Below are 21,875 nucleotides of genomic sequence, written 5' to 3'. Positions count from 1 at the left end.
TATGCAAACATTTTATTGCTATTCCTGAACCTGCTGTCTTTTACATTTTTAACAAATTGAAAAGTTAAAAGGTGAAACATCTTTTAGATAACAAAACTGTATAGTAAGGGAAGTATTTCAAACCTACTCTGTATTGTTTATTCTCTATTAAAAAAAACCTTGGCCAGGCACGGTGGCTCACGCCTGTAATCCCCGCACTTTGGGAGGCCAAGATGGGCAGATCACGAGGTCGGGAGATCGAGACCATCTTGGCTAACATGGTGAAACCCTGTCTCTACTAGAAATACAAAAAATTAGCCGAGTGTGGTGGCAGGTGCCTGTAGTCCCAGCTACTCGGGAGGCTGAGGCAGGAGAATGGTGTGAACCCGGGAGGCGGAGCTTGCAGTGAGCCAAGATCATGCCACTGCACTCCAGCCTGGGCAACAGCAAGACTCCATCTCAAAAAAAAAAAAACAAAAAACCTTGACATAAAATATTTTAGTGTTTCAATTAATTTAAAGGCTTCTAGTGTCTTGTAGGTATTCTGGGATTGGAAAACATGATTACAAGAAGAAAGTTTAGTTACATTTAATATTAAAATGTTTAAAAACATTTTATTGAACTACAATAGACAAATTATATATAAAGTATACAATTTGACAAATTTTGACATCTGTATATATCCATGAAACTATCACCAGAATCAAGATACGGAACATCTGTCACCTCCAAAAGTTTCCTTGTGCCGTGTTGTAATCCTTCCTTCTTGTCCCTGTGTGCTATTACCCTCCCCACCCCGTCAACTCCTGAAACCACTGATTCTCTTTTCTGACACTATGTGTTTTCTAGAGTTTTATATAAATGAAATCATACAGTGTTTTTTTTTTTGCCTGACTTATTTCAGTCAGCATAATTATTTTGAGATTCATTCATGTTGCTATGTGTATCAGTAGTTCATTCTTCTCTATTGCTAAGTAGTATTCCATTGCATGGGTATACTACAATTTGTTTATCCATTTACCTCTTAGTGGGCATTTGGGCTGTTTCCAGATTTGGGCTATTACCAATAATGCTGTTAACATTTCCATGCAAATCTGTGTGGGCATATGCTTTTTTTTTTTCCCCCCTTTTGAGGCAAAGTCTCGCTCTGTTGCCCAGGCTGGAGTGCAGTGGCGCAATCTTGGCTCACTGCAACCTCCACCTCCCAGGTTCAAGTGATTCTCCCGCCTCAGCCTCCCAAGTAACTGGGATTACAGGCATGCACCACCACACCCAGCTAATTTTTGTTTTTGTTTTCTTTTGAGACGGAATTTCGCTCTGGGTAATTTTTTGTATTTTTAGTAGAGACGGGGTTTCACCATGTTGATTGACTGGCTTCAAATTCCTGACCTCAAGCGATCCGCCCACCTTGGCCTCCCAAAATGCTGGGATTATGGGTGCGAGCCACCACGTCTGGCCTACATATGCTTTTGCTTTTCTTGGATAAATACCAAAAGTGGAAAGCCTGGGTCATATGGGAGATATATGTTTAACTTTTTAAGAAACTACTAAGTTGTTTTCCAATATGGCTATACCATTTCACATTCCCACTGTAGTGTATGAGAGTTCCAGTTGCTTCAAATGCCGGCCAACATTTGGTGCATTTTACATTTTGGTCATTCTAATAAGTGTGTAGTGATATCTCACTGTGGTTTTAGTCTGCATTTCCCTAATGATTAATGATGTTGATCATGTTTTCATGTGTTTATTTGCTATTTGTATATCCTCTTTGGTGCTATGTTTATTCATATCTTTTGTCTATTTTTAAAATTTGTGTTTTTAAAAAAATTGTAGAGTTCTGAGAGTTCTTTATATATGCTGGATATAAGTCCTTATCAGATATACTAGTTGCAAATATTTTCTTTCAGTATACTGCTTATCTTTTTATTTTCTAATAAAGTTCTTACAAAGCAGAGGTTTTAAATTTTGACGAAGCCTAATTTATCAAGTTCTGGATCACGTTTTACGTGTCATGTCAGAAATGCTTGCTTTTTTTTTTCATATGGATATCTAGTTTTTCCAGCACTACTTGTTGAAAAGACTGCCATTTCTCCACTAAACTTCCCTTAACCCTTATTTAAAAAATCAAGTGACTATAAACATGAAGGCTTATTTCCGTACTCTCTGTTCTGTTCATTTATTTGTCTATCTTCCTGCCCAGTACCACATTGAATTGATTACTGTGGATTTATATTGTCTCTTGAAATCAGGTTAAGTTCCAGCTTTGTTCTACCATATGTTTTGAACCTCACAGTATATCATTATTTTTCCTTTAAACAGTCGATTATATTTTAAAAGAGATTTAAATAATAAGAAAAAAGTATTTTTACCTACATTGTTACCATTGCATGTGCTCTGTATTCCTTTTTGTAGACCTATATTTCTGTGCAGTACCATTTTCTTTCTGCTTCAAGGACTTCCTTTAACACTTTTTATAGTGCAGGTCTGCTGGTGATTAATTCTTTCAACTTTTCATGTCTGAAAAAGTCTTTATTTCACCTCTGTTTTTGAATGATATCTTGCTGGGTGTAGAATTCTATCTAGGTTGATGGTTTTTTTTTCTTTCAGTATTTTAGAGAGGTTGTTCTGTCTTTACACTTGCATTGATTCCAATGATAAATTTGCTTTTATCATTATCTTTGTTCATCTGTATATATATAATGTGTCCTTCCGCAAGACCCCAACCCCACCCCACCCCACCACTCTAGCTTCTTTTAAGATTTTCCCATTATTTCTGGTTTTAAGCAATTTATGGTGTGCCACATGGTATATTTTTCTTTATGTTTCTGGTGCTTAATGTTTATAGAGCTTCTTGGATCTGTGAGTTTATAGTGTTCACCAAATTTGGGCCATTATTTTTGGTGACATCAATGACATGTATAGAAGGTAGCTTGATGTTGTCCCACAGCTCATTAATTCCTTTTTCTTTTTTTCAATTTTTTTCTTTCTGTTTTCCATTTTGAATAATTTCTACTGCTATGTCTTCAAGTTCTTAACTCTTTTCTACTGTAATGTCCAATTTGCTGTTAATCCCAACGAGTGTGTTTTTCATCTCAGACATTGTACCTTTTATCCGTAGGTTTGATTTGAGTCTTTTTACATCTCCCATGTCCCCTACCTAACTTTTTGAACATATAGAATGCAGTTATAATAACTGCTTTAATGACTTTGTTTACTAATTCTAACATTTGTGTCAGTTCTTGGTCTTTTTGATTGATTTTTCTCATTATTATGGATCATATTTTCTTGCTTTTTTGCATGCCTGTTAGTTTTTTACTGGGTACCAAATATTATGAATTTGACCTTGCTGAGTACTGCATATTTTTGTATTACTATAAATATACTTGAGCTCTATTCTGGGATGCCCTTAAATTACTTGGATACAGAGTGACCCTTTCAGGTTTTGCTGTTTAGATTTGTTAGGCAGGACCAGAGCAGTGCATAATCTGGGCTATTTCCCACTACTGAGGCAAGACCCTTCTGAGTCCTTCAGCTAGTGTCCTGTGAATCATGAGGTTTTCCAGTTTGGCTGGTGGAAACAGGCACTGTTCTTAGCCCTGTGTGAGTGACAGGCATTGTTCTTTTGAATCCTTTCAGGTAGTTCTTTCCCTGGCCTAGAGTAATTTCCTCACAGGCATACCATGGGCTAATCAGTCCTTTGCTAAATACTTGAGTGAAACCTTCTGCAGGCCTCTGAAGATCTCTTTCTCTTTCTGTGGCGCTCTCTCAGGTCCTCTGTCCTATGAACTCCAGTTACCTGTTTTTTTTTCCCAGACTCTCAGCTCTGTCTCCAGAACTCAGGGAGTTCAGTAGGCTCTACCTGGGTTCTTCCTTTCTGTACCATTATCTGGAAATTCTCTTAAGACAGTAAGCTGGGAAAATCAAAGGGCTCACCTTATTTGTTTCCCATCTCAGAAATCATAGTCCTTCATTGCCTGATGTTCAGTGATTTGAAAACCATTGTTTCATGTATTTGGTACATTTGTTGTTGTTGTTATTGTTTCAGGCAGGGTGGAAATTCATTCCACCTTGACATTTTATAATCCCCAATTATGACCAATTAAAATTTGCAGCCCAATTTAAATTATCATCTTTCGAGAAAAGTGTAGACACCATAACATTTCTTGACATAGCTAAATCAGTTCTGAATACCCATGTTCAAAAGTATACAGAATCTGACATGCAGCAGTATAAATCTCACATCAGTATAAAACTCATTAATCAGTTTCTGTGTAAAACATAGTATCATTTTAACAAGAGCAGTTTAATTCAGGCTTCTTGGTTAAACGAATATATTTTGAAAGACTCTGGTTCACTTTTTCATGTTCAGTGAGGTATAAAATTGTCCATTGTCCTTAGCCTAAACAGCAAAATACTTTTATTACATCACTTTGGCAGGATATGATAATCCATTAGAATGTATTTGCAAAACCATCATATAATTACTACTTATAACTTTAGAGAATAATTTAATACCAGTTCAGCCTTTTGGCCCTTGAGCATGGGTCAATTTTTAAGAAAATATTCTGTCATCTATAAGGCTGTCAGCATGGTTCCTCACTTCAAATACAGTGGCCTGTGATTAGTGCATTAAAATTAATCACTATAAATTCATCCATGTACCCAAAAACTACTTGTACCCCAAAAGCTATTGAAATAAAAAAATTTAAATAACAATAGCCTAAAACTTTAACTGATGTCTAGACAGTTTAACTCACAATTCATCTGCATTCTTTAAAAGAAAATAAATGTAATTTTCTAAGACCTAGTTAAGTCCGAAAGCGCAAATGAACATATACAAACTGACAAAAATAGGTAACACTTAGCATTCTTTGTGTTCTCATTACTTTAAGCACTTTACATATTTTAAAAACTCATTTAATCTTTATAAAAACAAGCCCCAAAGGATAGGTACAATTTTTATCTTCATTTTACAAGTGAGGAAATTGAGGTACTGAGAGGTTTAGTAACTTACCCCAGGTCACACAGCTAGTAAATGTGGAAGTTGGGATTCAAGTTCAGGCAGTCTGGCTCAATTCCAAGCTTTTTATTTGTTTGTTTTATTGACACAGAGTCTCACTCTGTCGTCCAGGCTGGAGTGCAGTTGCACCATCTTGGCTCACTGCAACTTCCGCCTCCCAGGTTCAAGCCATTCTCTGCCTCAGCGTCCTGAGTATCTGGGACTACAGGCGCAAGCCACCATGCTTGGCTAATTTTTTTTTTTTTTTTTTTTGTATTTTTTGTAGAGACAGGGTTTCACCATGTTGGCCAGGCTGGCCTCGAGCTCCTGGCCTCAAGTGATCCACCCGCCTTAGCCTCCCAAAATGCTGGGATTGCAGGTGTGAGCCACCCACCCGGCCCAGAGTCCAAGCTTTTAACCACAGCTCACACACTGCCTCAGGAAAACAAAAACATTTTTCTCTCAGCTCCATTACAGCTCTTCAGTTTCCATGGGTTTAAGTTTAAACATGTAAACACAAATAGATTTCTGGGTAAAGACACTCACTAGACTTTTGTTGAACATATACTGTGTGTCACACACTGTGCCAAGCTCCTGGGGCTATGATATCCAGATGTAGTACCAACCTTCAAAGAGGTTACATCTGGTAGATGTTTCTAGTTTGAGCATAAGTACCGTATATTACCATCTTCACATTTATGTGTGGCCTGCATGCAACACAGCAAAATCTGTTGTATTTGCTGTCCAGGGCAGGGACGTTACTTGGTGTTTTCCTAATTCACATCAGTTTTCATTTTGGGAACACCAATGATTATTTTTAATCTGAGTACTATTCTTACAAGGAATTCTGTATTTTTAGTCATCTTTTTAATATTCTAGTCTCATGCCCAAGGTCATATAGCTAAAAATAGCAGAGCTAGGATTTGAACCCAAGTCTGTCTTTCACCACTATTTTCATTATTCTATGCTTCCTGTCAAGTTTTGCCTAGTTTTTCATTTTTAAAATTGGTCTTTAGAATTTGAAATAATTTGAGATAGCTCACCCATCCCCTTCTTGAAAACCAGTTGTGTTAGTGTTTATTTTCATTCATTGTTATTATTTCTCAATCATTAGGATTAGGATATAGACTGGATATATCCAGTTGGATATGGAGTTCTATACATGTCCTTTAGATCAAACTTATTGTGTTGTTCACCTTGTCTACATATTTACTAATTTTTCATCTGTTATACTATCAGTAATTGAGAGAGGTATGGTGACTTCCCATTTTTATGGTAGATTTAGTTTTTCCTTTGGTTTTGTAAGTATTTGCATTAACATATTATCCTCATTTTTAGCAATAAATATGTATAATTGTTAAGTAAGCCATCTTTTCTTTTTTTAAAAAAATTTTTTATTATACTTTAAGTTCTGGGATACCAGAATGTGCAGGTTTGTTACATAGATATACAAGTGCCATGGTGGTTTCCTGCACCTATCAACCCGTCATCTACATTAGGTATTTCTCCTAATGCTATCCTTCCCCTAGCCCCCCACCCCTGACAGGCCCCGGTGTGTGATGTTCCCCTCTCTGTGTCCATGTGTTCTCATTGTTCAACTCCCACTTATGAGAGAACATGCGGTGTTTGGTTTTCTGTTCTTGTGTTAGTTTGCTGAGAATGATACAAACCACCTTTTCTAAACTATTTTTTTATGGGCATGGGTCCACAAGGATGCTATATTAAGATACTTCATCTGAGTCTTGACACCTCAGGACTAACACAGAACAAGTTGTCCATCTGAGCTCAGATTTTGACACTCATGTTACCTGAGCCGTGGTCTTCTCAATAGATAATCTTGCCTTTTTTACTGTACACCTGGGACTGAATGTAATGAAGGGTCTTAAGTTTTCTTGGGCTTTGGTTTCTCTATTAAACCCTAGTAGCCATAAATTGGGAGTATCCGATTAATCATAGCTTTTCTAACTTCACATCTATCTGGTTTTCTTATTATAACTGTATTTGTGCCTCCGTTATTTTCCTGAGTTCTAGTTTTCAAAATATGATGTACTATTTACCATAAAAATATATCACTTGGTTTATTGCATATGAAAACTGTATTTTTCTTTCATATTTTCCTTTTTGAATTTCTAGGGAACATTCTATGCCATAGTATGGGGAGTAGTGATGGTAGTGAGATAGGAGGCATGTATTTTCCTCTAAGATGTTAAGGATAGATTTAGTACCATTATGATCTCTTCTTTGACATGTGGGTTATTTAGAAGTGTCTATAAATTTTCAAAAAGTATTGTGATAAGAAATTACCTTATTTTAAATTGATTTCTTATTTAATTTCCTCAAAGTCAGAGACTGGTCTGTATGGGAAGGATTTTTAAAAAAAATTATGGAGACTTGCATTACAGCCTAGTACATGGTCAGTTTTGGGGGTAAATATTCTATATGTGCTTGAAAATAATGTAATTCTCCAGTTGGATATAGAATTTTTTGTATTCCTATTAAATCAAGCTCATTTTGTTGTTCAACTTGTCTATATATTTACTAGTTTGTATCTGCTTGTACCATTCATAATTGCAACAACAAAGAGGTATATGTTAACCTCTCATTTTGATGGTTGATTTTTCAATTTCTCTCTCTTGTTCCTTTGTATATTTAGTGATGTTTTATTAGTGGATGCATGTTTATTATCTCTATGTGGTGATCTTATCTAACCTTTATAATGCTTTTATTGTCTTTTTTACTTTTAGATATTAATATAGCTACCTCAGCTTTCTTTTGGCTAGCATTTACCTGGTATATCTTTTCCCATCTTTTTACTTTCAATTTTTCCTTCAATTTATGTTTTAGATGTGTCTTTCATAAATGGCACATAACTGGATTTTTTCCTTTTATCCAGTCTGTTAATTCCTGTATTTCAAAGGGTGAATTTTGCTCATATATGAGTTTCATATTCATTGATATACTTGAACTTGTTTTTACCATTTTACCTTTTGTTTTCTCTTTGTCTCAGTTTTTTCTGCATTTACCTTTGTCTTCTTGCCTTTTAATTTTTGTTCTTAATTTGTTTTATTCTCCTCATTACCGATTCTGCAAGATCCCATTGCAAATAAGCTGGCTGTTAACAGGGTTAGTGTTGGAAACAACAGCAACCTATGGTGGAAGGTGGGGCTTGGGGTGGGATATGGCTTTTCTGAAAGGAGTCAGATTGGCAAGTGATGGGGAAGAGGAGGCAGGGAGCTGATAGAGTCCATGTCTGATGGTCTTACAAAAATCTTTTTACAAGTATGAGACAAGCATGTCTGATGGGACTGGAGGGAAGGGAAGTGGGAGTGTGAGATGAATGAAGGCTTAAATAGAACCCAAAGGGACTAGGTAAAGGAATTGAACAAGCATAAGTAACAGAATTTATGGGTGACAATGAGGGTTCAGCTGAGGTTGTAGACCAGGAATTATGTAGAACCTGGGTATGGGAGCAGACAAGGCAGGCTAGAGCATTAGCACAGGTTTGGGATTTTCATGGGCAATTGTGGCAGAGTGATGAAGGTATATGGATATGGAAGGTACTGGTGAGAGTGGTTCAGATGTTGAGCCATCTGGAGTCCAGGATGGGTATGGGGGGAAGATAGATCAGCAGAAGGCAAGTGGACCAAGAGACAATGTGGGGCTCAAGAGACTGTGATCTTGATAAGGTTGAAGAACAGATAGAGCAGGAGTGAGCTGTGGTTGGAAAGTACGAATTATTGAATTTAAGATTTCAGAGGGGGCAGTTCTGGTTGGTCAGGTACATAAATGAAAAAGAAAGAGCAGATATACAATGTTGGTAGTTCCATTTTCTTAAGATACTATCTTTGTTTCCTCAAGGATCTTCTTACTTCCCTGGATTTTGATATTACTTGGTCTCATTATTATGCCAACGTGCCTTTCTCATCACAATATTCTGCTGCCTCTCCACAAGCACCAGTTTTTTAATCTGGTATGGTTCTCATTTCTAGTGTGCCTGTGCTATCCTTGCTTTTTAGCTGACAGGTAACTGATAATACCTCTTTTATCCAGGAGCCACTGATTTTTTTGCGCAGTGTTTCAGCCATAATCACGCATATGGGAATTCATTTCCACAATGCTTTTGATTTGTCTGTTTAGTATTTTATAGTTGCTTTGGTTATAATTCTGCCTAGACTGAGCCTGTAGAGCACCTACTCTAGTATCAGATTGCCTGGGCTTGAATCACTGCAGTTTCACTTACTTGCTCTTTATTCTTGGGCAAGTTAGCCTAACCTCTCCTGAATCCTAATCTATACAATGGGGATAATAATAGTTACTCATTCTTGGTATTGTAGCAGGGATTAAATTAGTTAATATATGTAAGGTACTTGTTTGGCATATAGTCAATTCTCAATAAAAGATACTGTTGGGGTGACAATGACAGTGATCGCAATATTGGCAGCATATGCAAAATTACGTACCAGATATTGCATTCAGTGCCAGGGCAGATACAGAGGAGAAGATTGAAAAAGTCCTTGTTTTCATGGAGGGTATATATTCTCCTTGGGGATAAGAACTAAGAACACTTCCTCAAGACTGTCTAAGAAAGGGTGTGTGCAAGAGGCTTAACATCTTATAGTTCAATAAAGACCAGGAAATATATAAGTTGAGGAAATATTGAGGTTTCAGAAACCTGTATAGCTTTGCCGCGTTGTTTATATTCTCCACTGTTTTGTAGGGAATTAGTAAAAAAAGAAAAATAAAAAATAAAAAAGTGAAAGAGGCGTGTTGTCTAGTTTCAAAGGAGAGGAGAGAAGGTAAGTGTGATTCTCATTTCCTTTTTCACTCTCTGTCTACCTTGGGCTCTTTGACTCCCATGACTACCAAGTGTATATTTTCAGATACACTTTTTCTTCCTGAGGTCCAGCCCTGTGTCTCCAACTATTTCCTGGGCCCAGTTACCTGGATATCAAGTATGCAACACTAACTTACTAGGCTTAAAACAAAACTTTTTGCCTTACTTCCAAACCTGTTTCTTTCCTTACGTCTTCTATTGCTATGAGGGCTGTCACTAGCCAGTCAGTTGTTTAATCTAGACTGTGAACTAGGCACTTTGACTTCACCTTCTTCATCCTCTCTGCTCAGTCAGTCTCCCTATTCTGTCAATTCTACTTCTCAAACCTATTCTGTTTTTTCTTGCTGCCTGGCTCAGGCCTTTATCATTTTAGAAGATTCAGCAAGTATTTGTACTCCAAACATTGTGATTGGCCCTTTAACACACATTATTTAATTTTTTAAACAACGTTTGAGGTGGGTCGTTTTGTAGATGAGAAACCAAAGGGTCAGAAATAAAATGACTTCTGCTGGGCACGGTGGCTCTGTCTATAGTTCCAGCTACTTGGGAGGCTGAGGCAGGAGGATCGCTTGAGCCCAGGAATTTGAGTCCAGGCTGGGCAACATAGTGAAACTCTGTCTCTAAAAATGAAAAATAAAATGAAATGAAAAATAAAATGACTGGTCTAATTGTTTAGAGGCACAGTTAGTAAATCTAGATTGTCTTTTGCTGCAGTATTGTAATAGTATCTCTGCCTCATTTGTATTGTTTTCTTTTTTGAGATATAAATGGAAGATATATGTAAAAATAAATTAGAACTATGTGAAGTGAAAAGTGAAAGTGGCCCCTTCCCAATTCTACTCCCCAAGGGAAACCAATGATAGTGGCTTTTGTTCTAGACCTTTCTCTTTGCATATACAAATATTTAGATAAATTCTTTATAAAATATCATTTTTTATTGTCCTACAACTACTTTTTCACTCATGGCCATATTTTTATGTCAATACGTGTGTATCTACCACATTTTTAATGGTGACATAATGTTCCATTATGTGGACATATTATTTTGTTTAATGATTCCTCTCCTCTGTTAAATAACTGTTTCTGTTCTTACAAATAATGTTGCAGTAATAGTCTTGTGCATATACTCTTGCTTGTGCATTTGTATGAATATTTCTATTAGGTAAATTCTTAGAAGTCATATTGCTTGGTTAAGTATATGCCTATTTTAAATGTATGTACTACCAAATTGTCCTCTGATTTGTCCTCTAAATCAGTCTTTCATATTATAGCTAGAGCGATATAGCTATAATATGTCTTTGTAAAATGAATTTCATCATGTGACTTCCCAGCATCAAAAAGCAACATCAGAGATGTTTGGTGGATTTCTATTGTCTATGCAGTAAATTTTAAAATCAAAAAAAAATTTTTCCAGACAGGATCTTGCTCTGTTGCCCAGGCTAGCGTGGGCCACATGTGATGGCGTGATCTCAGCTCACTGTAGCCTCAACCTCACAGGCTCAAACAATCCTCCCACTTCAGCCTCCCGAGTAGCTGGGAATGCAGGCGTGTACTATCACGCCTAGCTAAGTTTTGATTTTTCTTTTTGTAGAGACTGAGTCGCCCTATGTTGCCCAGGCTGGTCTTGAACTCCTGGGCTCAAGCGATCCTCCTGCCTCAGCCTCCCAAAGTGCTGGGATTACAGGTCAGAGCCTCCATGCTGAGCCAAAATTCTTAAAATTTTAAAAAAGTTTTTAAGAGTTATGTAATCTGGTCCCAAACTATCTTTCCTACCATTCTTCCCTACGAGGAAATTTGTCCTCTGATAAGGCAAAATCCACCTCTTCTGTGAAATTTCCCATGTATACTGCTCTCTTTCCTCTCTCTTATGCAAGATAGAATGAGTTACTTTCTTCCCTGAGTTCTCATAGCACTTAATTTATAGTCTCTTATAATCCCTCTGATAGCACTTAATGCGTTGTACTGTATTTATGTGTGTCTGTCTCCCCTGCTACTCTGTGATTTTCGTAAGGGTAGGAACTGTGCCTTACTCATCTTTGTATCCCCAGCACTTTACACAATGCCTGTCAGCTTAGTGCTCAACAAGTGTTTATGAATTTGGGAAAGATATCCTGGAGGTAGTGCTAGAGTGCTAGTATGATAAGAACTTTGAGAGATAGAGTAGGTGGTGGAAGTTTTGAAGCATAGCAGAAAGCTGACTGACTCCTGGGAGAATGGAAGCTGGTTAGGAATAGACAACTGGGCCTAAACTGGCAGGAGCCTTCATGTGCTTTTCTCCTTCACTACAGAGACCAGCTGCCTGGTTATTTGGGTTAATAGGCTTGAGATTTGAGAACATTTAAAGTATTAAAAATTGGATGATTGAGGACTCACTTGGTGGAGAGGGAGATTGTCTCAGCTGTTCTATGTTCTTTCCAGACTAAGATGCATATACTGAATAACCAATCCTTTTCCCAGAGTCACGAATAACTTTTTCTTTCTGAAAAATCAAGGACTCTTCATTTTCAGGGCATGTTTCGGATGGGAGTAGGAAGAGTAAATAGGTCAGATACTTCTACTTTGTCTCTTTAGCTTGGCTCAAGGGGAAAGTAACCTATTGAAAGTGTTTAGGGCTGTGGGCCTATTCTTGAGTAAATCATCTGTGTGAAATTAGTTCTTTTGTCATTTCAGGCAACTCTGGTAGCTCTCCTTGTCTGGTTGTTTTGAAGAAAGAAGAGTAGAAGAAAAAGTTGAATAAATCATGTCGGAGTTACTGGACCTTTCTTTTCTGTCTGAGGAGGAAAAGGATTTGATTCTCAGTGTTCTACAGCGAGATGAGGAGGTCCGGAAAGCAGATGAGAAAAGGATTAGGTAAGAGTTCCCCAAAACGCATAGGGTCCCAGGCCTTTGACCAATGATGTCTGGGCTTTTCCTTATGTCTCCCACCTGACTTTCATAGGAATTTGTATATGTGATGTTTACCACTACTTATTGGGTCATGCTGGGCTCTGTGTTGCTTCCACAGAACCAAATAGTCTTAATGTCTTTACCTCTCAACCCCTCTCCATCCAATCTATGCATATCCTGAATCCACTTACGCTTCTCTTTTGGGTCTTGGCAGGCGATTAAAGAATGAGTTACTGGAGATAAAAAGGAAAGGGGCCAAGAGGGGCAGCCAACACTACAGTGATCGGACCTGTGCCCGGTGCCAGGAAAGCCTGGGCCGTTTGAGTCCCAAAACCAATACTTGTCGGGGTTGTAATCACCTGGTGTGTCGGGACTGCCGCATACAGGAAAGCAATGGTACCTGGAGGTGCAAGGTGTGCGCCAAGGAAATGTGAGTGTCACCTATGGCTGAGTAGAGAGGGGATGAGGCCTTGGCTGTGGTGAGAATTTCTTTCCTCAGCCTTTATTAAACAAGAACCATTCTTTATCCATCTGTCATTTTCTTTTATTTCTTCCCAGAGAGTTGAAGAAAGCAACTGGGGACTGGTTTTATGACCAGAAAGTGAATCGCTTTGCTTACCGGACAGGTAGTGAGATAATCAGGATGTCCCTGCGCCACAAAACTGCAGGTACTGGACCTGTCTAGAGATGGTTCTTGGTATGGAATCCTAGTGTATTCTGACTGGTGGCATCTTAACTCCATGGGCTCAGCCAGTTAGTGGAGAATAGAAGATTGTATTGTCATCCCTTCTGCAAGCATGGTGTATTTCAGGGGATTTGCTATGAGGGTTGTTTCCTTTTTCCCCTACTCATAACCACCACCCTGGCATACTTTTCTTTGTCTTGAAGTGAGTAAAAGAGAGACAGTGGGACAGTCCCTCCTTCATCAGACACAGATGGGTGACATCTGGCCAGGAAGAAAGATCATTCAGGAGCGGCAGAAGGAGCCCAGGTAAGAATCAAGTAATTGTTTAAAGAAATGCTTACAATATCCCTTTAATTCTTTTACTATTCTTTTTACTTCTTCTGTTTATAAAATAATAGATGTTCATTATAGGAAAACTTGAAAAGTACAGAAAATAGTAAAGGAGGGAAAAAATCATTCCTAATCCTACTACTCATATGTAGACATTAACATTTTGGTATATTTACTTAGTTCTTTATTTTTTATAGTTTGCATTCGCTTTCTCAGGTCCAATAGTTTGTTTTTTATAAGAACAATTTGAAGACAAATAAAAATAACACATGCTCATTATTAAGCAACAAATCACCCACATTCCTACTACCCCAGTTTTCACATTATGGGAAAATTATTTTGTATATCTTCTATGTATATGCATAACGGGTTGACTGGATGGATAAACTGAAAAATCTTTTTAATATTGGATCATAGTATAATGAATTAAAATCATCCTGTTTAATTTTACTTGAATTTAACAGAATAAAACACTGAAATAAAATGAAAGAATAGCTAATCTTCAGACAAATGTTTTTTTAAAGTAAAAGATATTAGTTGTTAACATTCCTCTAAGCTTAAGAAAAAATATTATGAAAGCCATTGAGCAGTTGGTCACTTTTTTAGTGGAGTTTTTTTGGTAACAGCCTTATTGAGATATAATTCACATACTATACAATTTGCCCATTTTTGGTGTACAATGCAATAGTTTTTAGTATATTCACTGAGTTGTGCAACCATCCCCTGAATCAATTTTAGAAAATTTTCATCACCTCAAAAAGAAACCCTTTACCCTTTTAGCTGTCACCCTCCCTAATCCCTAAGCAGTCACTGATCTACTTTCTGTCTCTCTGTATTTGCCTATCCTGGGTATTTCATGTAAATGGAATCATACAGTATGTGGTCCTTTTTGACTTGCCTCTTTCACTTAACATTAACGTTTTCAAGGTTCATCCATGTCATAGCATGTATCAGAACTTCATTCCTTTTTATAGCCAAATAATACCCCATGATATGTATTTATCACATTTTATCTGTTCATCTGTTGAAGAACATTTGGGTTGTGTCTACTTTTTGGTTATTAAGAGTAATGCTGGGCCGGGCACAGTGGCTCACGCCTGTAATCCCAGCACTTTGGGAGGCTGAGGCGGGTGGATCATGAGGTCACGAGATCGAGACCATCCTGGCCAACATGGTGAAACCCCATCTCTACTAAAATACAAAAAAAAAAAAAAAAAAATTAGCCAGGTGTGGTGGCACATGCCTGTAGTCCCAGCTACTCGGGAGGCTGAGGCAGGGGAAATCACTTGAACCCGGGAGGCAGAGGTTGTAGAGAGCTGGGATCGCGCCATTGCACTCCAGCCTGGCAACAGAGTGAGACTCTGTCTCAAAAAAAAAAAAAAAGAATAATGCTGCTATGAACATTCATTAAGAGTTTTGTGTGGATGTATGTTTTGTTTTGTTTTGTTTTCTTTTTTTTTTCTTTTCTTTTCTTTTGAGATGGAGTTTCGCTCTCGTTGCCCAGGCTGGAGTGCAGTGGCACCATCTCGGCTCGCTGCAACCTTCACCTCCCAGGTTCAAGCGATTTTCCTGCCTCAGCCTCTTGAGTAGCTGGGATTACAGGCACGCGTCACCAAGCCCAGCTAATTTTCATATTTTTAGTAGAGATGGGGTTTCACCATGTTGGCCAGGCTGGTCTTGAACTCCTGACTTCAAGTGATCCACCTGCCTTGGTCTCCCAAAATGTTGGGATTACAGGTGTGAGTCACCATGCCTGGCCTGTTTTCATTTTTCTAAGGTAGATACTTTGGAGTTAGCTGTCATTTTAAAAATCTGCCTGTTTCAGTATTTAACATTATCAGTGGACTCTTTGCTGTGAAAGAGGAAGCTGTTAGCTTTCTTACACTTCCCCCCAGTGATTTTCTTCTATCACCACTATTTGTTACTCAAATTATTTTTCCTTTGTCAGGGTTTATAATATTTACATTCTCTTATATAACCATAAATCATCTGTTTGTTTTATCTGTTTGTTTCCTTTTAGTTTTATACTTAAAAGGATTGTATGCTTACAACCAGGCCTTATACCACAACTTCTCTATTTCTGATTTATTTCTTGGTTTTCTGGATTTCATCATTGAGGAGGTCCTTCAAGAAGAGCTTGTAGGTGCTATATTTATTGTATTCTTACATGTTAAGAATGTCTGCCAGGTGCCTGTATACTTGAATGGTATCTTGGCTGGATATTATATTCTTGGGCCACATTTTCTTTCCCTCAGAATGTTGTAGACATTATTCCATTGTCTTCTTCCATTGAATGTAACTGTGAAGAAGTCTGAGGACATCTTGGCCCTTGTCTTTCTTTCTTATGGATGAGAGAGAGAGAGAGAGAGAGATTGGACTTGCCTGAAAATTTTCTTTTGTTTTTCTTGAAGTTTAGTAATTTAAGGGCCGGACACAGTGGCTCACGCCTGTAATCCTAGCACTTTGTGAGGCCGAGGCAGGTGGATCACAAGGTCAGGAGATCAAGACCATCCTGGCTAACACGGTGAAACCCCGTCTCTACTAAAACTACAAAAAAATTAGCCGGGCGTGGTGGCAGGTGCCTGTAGTCCCAGCTGCTGGGGAGGCTGAGGCAGGAGAATGGCGTGAACCCGGGAGGCGGAGCTTGCACTGAGCCAAGATGGTGCCACTGCACTCCAGCCTGGGCGACAGAGCAAGACTCCATCTCAAAAAATAAAAAAATTAAAAAAAAAGTTTAGTAATTTAACAAGGTTGTAACTCAATGGTGATCATTCCGTATCATTTTTCCCTATATGTGATATATACCCTTGATGAGTTCTTTCTTCATTGCTGCAAAATTTTTCTGTATCGTATCTCTGAACTCTTTTTCTTTCTGTTTTATTAGTTAAGTTCTCCACCTCAGAGATACTGGATTTTCTTATCCTCTATTTTTGTCATTTTCTTTTACTAGCGAATGGAATAGGAAAAATGGTGAAAGCAGTTAACTGTGATTAGCCCAACCCATTCCTCCATGCTATTAATTTGGTTTTCAGTTTATTTCCCTCCCCTCCCCCTTTTCCCCTCCCTTCCTTACTTTTTGCTGCTTCTAATTTAATTATTTGAGTAAATTATTTAGGTTTTGATTTGTTCTTTGCTCTAATCTTCTTTCTCTTATTTTGTTTTATCATCTTGTATTTGAATTCTTGCACTTCATTGAATTTATATTATTAGTTCCCTTGTAGTGTAAAGCACTCACATCAAACCTACTTGTTTTCCTAGGGTTAAATTGTTCTCCAGACTCGGTTCTTTGTCCATCTTGCAAATTGTTTTCATTTCTCTCCACTCCATGGCTATTTATATATCTGCCAGACTATTATTTCATTTTACTGAACTTTAATATGGGAAGTTTTGTCTGTATCTTTTGTTTCTTCTGATACAGTATATGTGAGTTCTTCTTACCTTAACTCGAAACAATTTATCTTTTCCCCATTCCCAGCTATACGTTAGTTTAAGGACTGAATATTGCTTGTTATATTTCTTTCCTTGTAACCTGAAGGGGTAGGTGCAGAAGGCAACTTGGGGTCCTGAGTTTTGGTCTCATGAAATTCTCTTAAATGTCCTGGTTCAGGGCTTACCTGTCCCAGATCTGGGTTAATCCCCTAGCTCATACCAGTGCCCTGGGAGATGACATTTTGCATCAGTCTTGTCTGTCTCTGTTGGGGTTCTACAGTGGTACCTGGGGCTATAAATCTTGAGGACTTCTGTTTTTCTTGACTACTCACTCACTTAATCTGCAAATTGCTACATTGGAAAGGATTAGTTAAGGAGCTTTGCTGAATTAAATCTTCTGTTTTCTTAGGCACAATTTTTGAAATCTGTGACTTGAGGCTTTATTTTTGACTCATTTGGTTGTGGCGGTGAATTTTTAGCTTTTGTATGGTGTGTGTGTGTGTTTTTTTCCCTTTCACTCACCCAAAGGGAAATGACTTTATCATGTTTCATATGATTGTTGAAAAACAGTATAGAAATGTATAAAGTAAGTCCTCCAGTAACCTCACTGCTTCTTCCCCAGATAATTATTGTTTTTTTTTTTTTTTTTTTTTTGCACAGATTGATGTAATAAACATGATTTTATAGTAATATTTTTGCCTGTGAAAATGTTTACTGGACAATAAATTCCTAGGAGTAAAATAAGGTCAAAGATTATAAAGACAGTATTTATTTTCATAAACATTACCAAGTCAGCCACAAATGTTTAAATCACTAATGGTTTCAGATTATTGTATTTAATGAGTAAACACTTTCATAGGGTTTACTTTTTTTTTTTCTTTTATTATTATTATTATTATTATTATTATTATTATTATTATACTTTAGGTTTTATGGTACATGTGCGCAATGTGCAGGTAAGTTACATATGTATACATCCACCATGATCAAGTGGGCTTCATCCCTGGGATGCAAGGCTGGTTCAATATACGCAAATCAATAAATGTAATCCAGCATATAAACAGAACGAAAGACAAAAACCACATGATTATCTCAATAGATGCAGAAAAGGCCTTTGACAAAATTCAACAACCCTTCATGCTAAAAACTCTCAATAAATTAGGAATTGATGGGACGTATCTCAAAATAATAAGAGCTATTTATGACAAACCCACAGCCAATATCATACTGAATGGGCAAAAACTGGAAGCATTCCCTTTGAAAACTGGCACAAGACAGGGATGCCCTCTCTCACCACTTCTATTCAACATAGTGTTGGAAGTTCTGGCCAGGGCAATTAGGCAGGAGAAGGAAATCAAGGGTATTCAATTAGGAAAAGAGGAAGTCAAATTGTCCCTGTTTGCAGATGACATGATAGTATATCTAGAAAACCCCATTGTCTCAGCCCAAAATCTCCTTAAGCTGATAAGCAACTTCAGCAAAGTCTCAGGATACAAAATCAATGTGCAAAAATCACAAGCATTCTTATACATCAATAACAGACAAACAGAGAGCCAAATCATGAGTGAACTCCCATTCACAATTGCTTCAAAGAGAATAAAATACCTAGGAATCCAACTTACAAGGGATGTGAAAGACCTCTTCAAGGAGAACTACAAACCACTGCTCAAGGAAATAAAAGAGGATACAAACAAATGGAAGAACATTCCATGCTCATGGGTAGGAAGAATCAATATCATGAAAATGGCCATCCTTCCCAAGGTAATTTACAGATTCAATGCCATCCCCATCAAGCTACCAATGACTTTCTTCACAGAATTGGAAAAAACTACTTTAAAGTTCATATGGAACCAAAAAAGAGCCCGCATCGCCAAGTCAATCCTAAGCCAAAAGAACAAAGCTGGAGGCATCACACTACCTGACTTCAAACTATACTACAAGGCTACAGTAATTATTGTTAATAGTTGTGAATAGTTTTGGCATATGGACTACCAAACTGTCTAAATATACATATATGGGTTGGGTTCCTAAGTTTTTAATTTCTTTTTTTTAAAGGATGATACTATATACATGTTAAGTGAAAAAAGTGAAAGAAAAAGAACTTTAAAAACTCAATAAAACAGACAATCCAATAGAAAATGCACAAAAAATTTGAACAGACATTTCACCAAAGACAATATAGAGATGTCAGATAAGCACATGAAAAGATGCTCAACATCTTTAGTCATTAAATAAATTTGACCTAAAAATCACAATACAATACTACTACATACCCATTAGAATGACTAAAATTAAAAAGACTGACCATGCCAATTGTTGGTGAGGATGTAAAACAACTGGATTTAAGAAAAATTTTCTTTTCTACATTTCCTCCTTGCTATTATAAACGACTAGCATTCTTATACACCACTGGTGGGAATGTACAATGGCATAGCTACTTTGAAAAGCAGTTTAGCAGTATTTTAAAAAGTTCATTGTGCACCTACCTTGTGATTAAGTCATTTCATTCCTGGCTTACTCAAGAGAAGGGAAAATGTATGTTTGTACAAAGACTTCTACGTGAATGTTCATAGCAGCTTTATTTGTAATAGCCCAACCCTGGAAATAACCCAAATGCCCATCAGCAGGTGAATGGATAAACTGATTTGTTTATACGATGGAATACTACTCAGCAATGGAAAGAAATGAACTGTTGATACACGCAACAACATGAATAAATCTCAAAATAATCATGCTGAGTGAAAGAAGCCAAGCAGTAAAGAGTACATACTGTATGGTTCTGTTTGTATAAAAATCTAGAAAATACAAACTAGAAAGCAGTGACAGAAAGCAGATCAACACTTACAGGAAGGGCAGGAGGGATTAGAAAGGGGCAGGAGGAAACCTTTGGGAGTGAAAGATATGTTCATTAACTTAATTGTGGTGATAGTTTCGCAGATGTCTACATTTGTCAAAATGTCACGTTGCACACTTGAACATGTGCAGCTTATTTATGTCAGTTATTACTCAAAGCGTAAAAGAAAAAAATTGTAGAAAGATATAACATGGACATCTTTCTGTGTCAGCACCAAGGATCTGTTTCATTCTTTTGACATCTGTATGATGTTTCATTGTATATATGGACTGTGATTTTTATCTACACAGCCTTGGGTGGGTGACTCATCTGTTCCAGGTGATGAGGCCCCCTTTTTTCTTTGTGGATTAAGGATAAGAATGGCTTTTATTTGCTGAACCTGATTAACACATCTGACATCATTAGTCAGAGTAATTTCTGAAACGTACTGCTTCTGGTTGTCTGTGATCTCTTGTCTCATTGGACCCAGAAGACTCTTATTTATCCTAAACATGAAAACAGATTAAGTGACCATAAATGATCTTTCCCATGAAATTATGGAGCCTCAGAGATAATTTAATTCAACCACCCTATTTTTGCAGAAAAGAAAGCAGGATAAGTGATTTACCTGAGATCATACAGATAGTTAGAGTCCAGGGCTCCCATCTCTTAGTCTATTTTTTACTGCACAGATGTCAAATAATTGCTTTTTTGCCCTTGGGTTGTTTGTATTAGCTCTGGATTGGTATGTATTAATCTTTAGGGAAAAAAGGAAAAACCACTCTCCATGGGCCATTGTTAAAACTACCTCTCTGGAGGAACGGTTCTGCTTGGGTTTTTTTGGCAGGGGTGGGGGTGGGGACAAAAGGGGAAAAAGGACAATTCTAAAGTAAAAAATAAAATCAAGCCCCCCTGTACTATACAGCTAATACATCTTTCAAGGAATGACCGACATTTCACCTCTTGCAAGTACTAGGATTTCAACCCTGCTGTCTGTTTTCACAGAACTCTCAAACATCATGTGACAACTTGGAGAGTTTATTCTTTACTGGCTAAGACATTATAGATTTTGGTTACCTCATTCTTTGTGCATCTATTAGTTTGTTTGTTTGTTTGTTTGACAAATATCTATGAATGCCTACTATGTGCCAGGCATTGTTTTAGACCCTGAGATACACTGGTGAATACAAGGTCTCTTGTTTGTGGGGCTTAGATTTCTGGGGTAGGAGATAAAAAGATAGTCAAGTAAATGTATGGTATATCAATGTTGACAGGTGCTGTGGAGAAAATGAAGTAGACCAAAGGTACAGGGAGTGCCAGGAATGAATGTGTGTACATATACTGTTTTCTTTAGGATGGCCAGGGCAAGTCTTAACAACAAGGTAACGTTTGAGCAAAGATATGAAGCAAATGAGGGAGCAAACCCTTAGTGTATCTGGGGGAAGAGCTTGTAGATAGAGAAAGAAGGAGGTGTAAAGACCCTAGGGTGAGATTTTGTTTGGCACTTTTAGTAATCTGAAACTGAGTGAGCAAGGGAGGCTGAGGAAAGAGTTGAGGACAGAGATGGAATGAGAAGCAGATCATGTTAAGACTTTGGTGGCACTTGTAAGCATTCTGTCTTTTACTTCAAGTAAGAAGGATGGCTCTGAGGGGCACAGCCTTATTTTGTCTTCTTTTTAAAAATGGAGGTAAAATTGACATAACATAAAATCATTTTACCAATTTTAAAGTATAAAGTTCTGTGATTGTTAGTACTTTCAGAATGTTGTACAGCCATCACCACGATCTAATTTCAGAACATTTTCACCATCCCAAATAGAAACCCGATAGCCATTAAGTAGTCACCTCCATTTACCCCAGCCCCTAATCTGCTTTCTGTCTTGATGGATTTGCCTAATCT

At 37.5% G+C, this 21,875-nt stretch overlaps 1 protein-coding gene across 3 annotated transcripts in view; it reads left to right on the top strand.

Moving 5' to 3' along the window:
* The window catches only part of SYTL4 (synaptotagmin like 4), a 57,065-nt gene that overhangs the window by 15,691 nt on the left and 19,499 nt on the right, over window positions 1-21,875 (top strand). For all 3 annotated transcript variants that reach the window (XM_054470930.2, XM_063660330.1, XM_063660331.1), the window contains exons 2-5: window positions 12,483-12,662; window positions 12,913-13,128; window positions 13,257-13,366; window positions 13,587-13,689. In XM_054470930.2, the coding sequence (XP_054326905.1) occupies window positions 12,553-12,662; window positions 12,913-13,128; window positions 13,257-13,366; window positions 13,587-13,689 (539 nt within the window). In that variant the 5' untranslated portion in view covers window positions 12,483-12,552. The remainder of the gene's footprint in view (window positions 1-12,482; window positions 12,663-12,912; window positions 13,129-13,256; window positions 13,367-13,586; window positions 13,690-21,875) is intronic.

Source organism: Pongo pygmaeus, chromosome X (assembly GCF_028885625.2).
Source record: "Pongo pygmaeus isolate AG05252 chromosome X, NHGRI_mPonPyg2-v2.0_pri, whole genome shotgun sequence".
NCBI classification, from domain to species: domain Eukaryota; kingdom Metazoa; phylum Chordata; class Mammalia; order Primates; family Hominidae; genus Pongo; species Pongo pygmaeus.
Note: the sequence above shows the minus strand (reverse complement) of the source record. Positions and strands in the feature narration are given on the sequence as shown.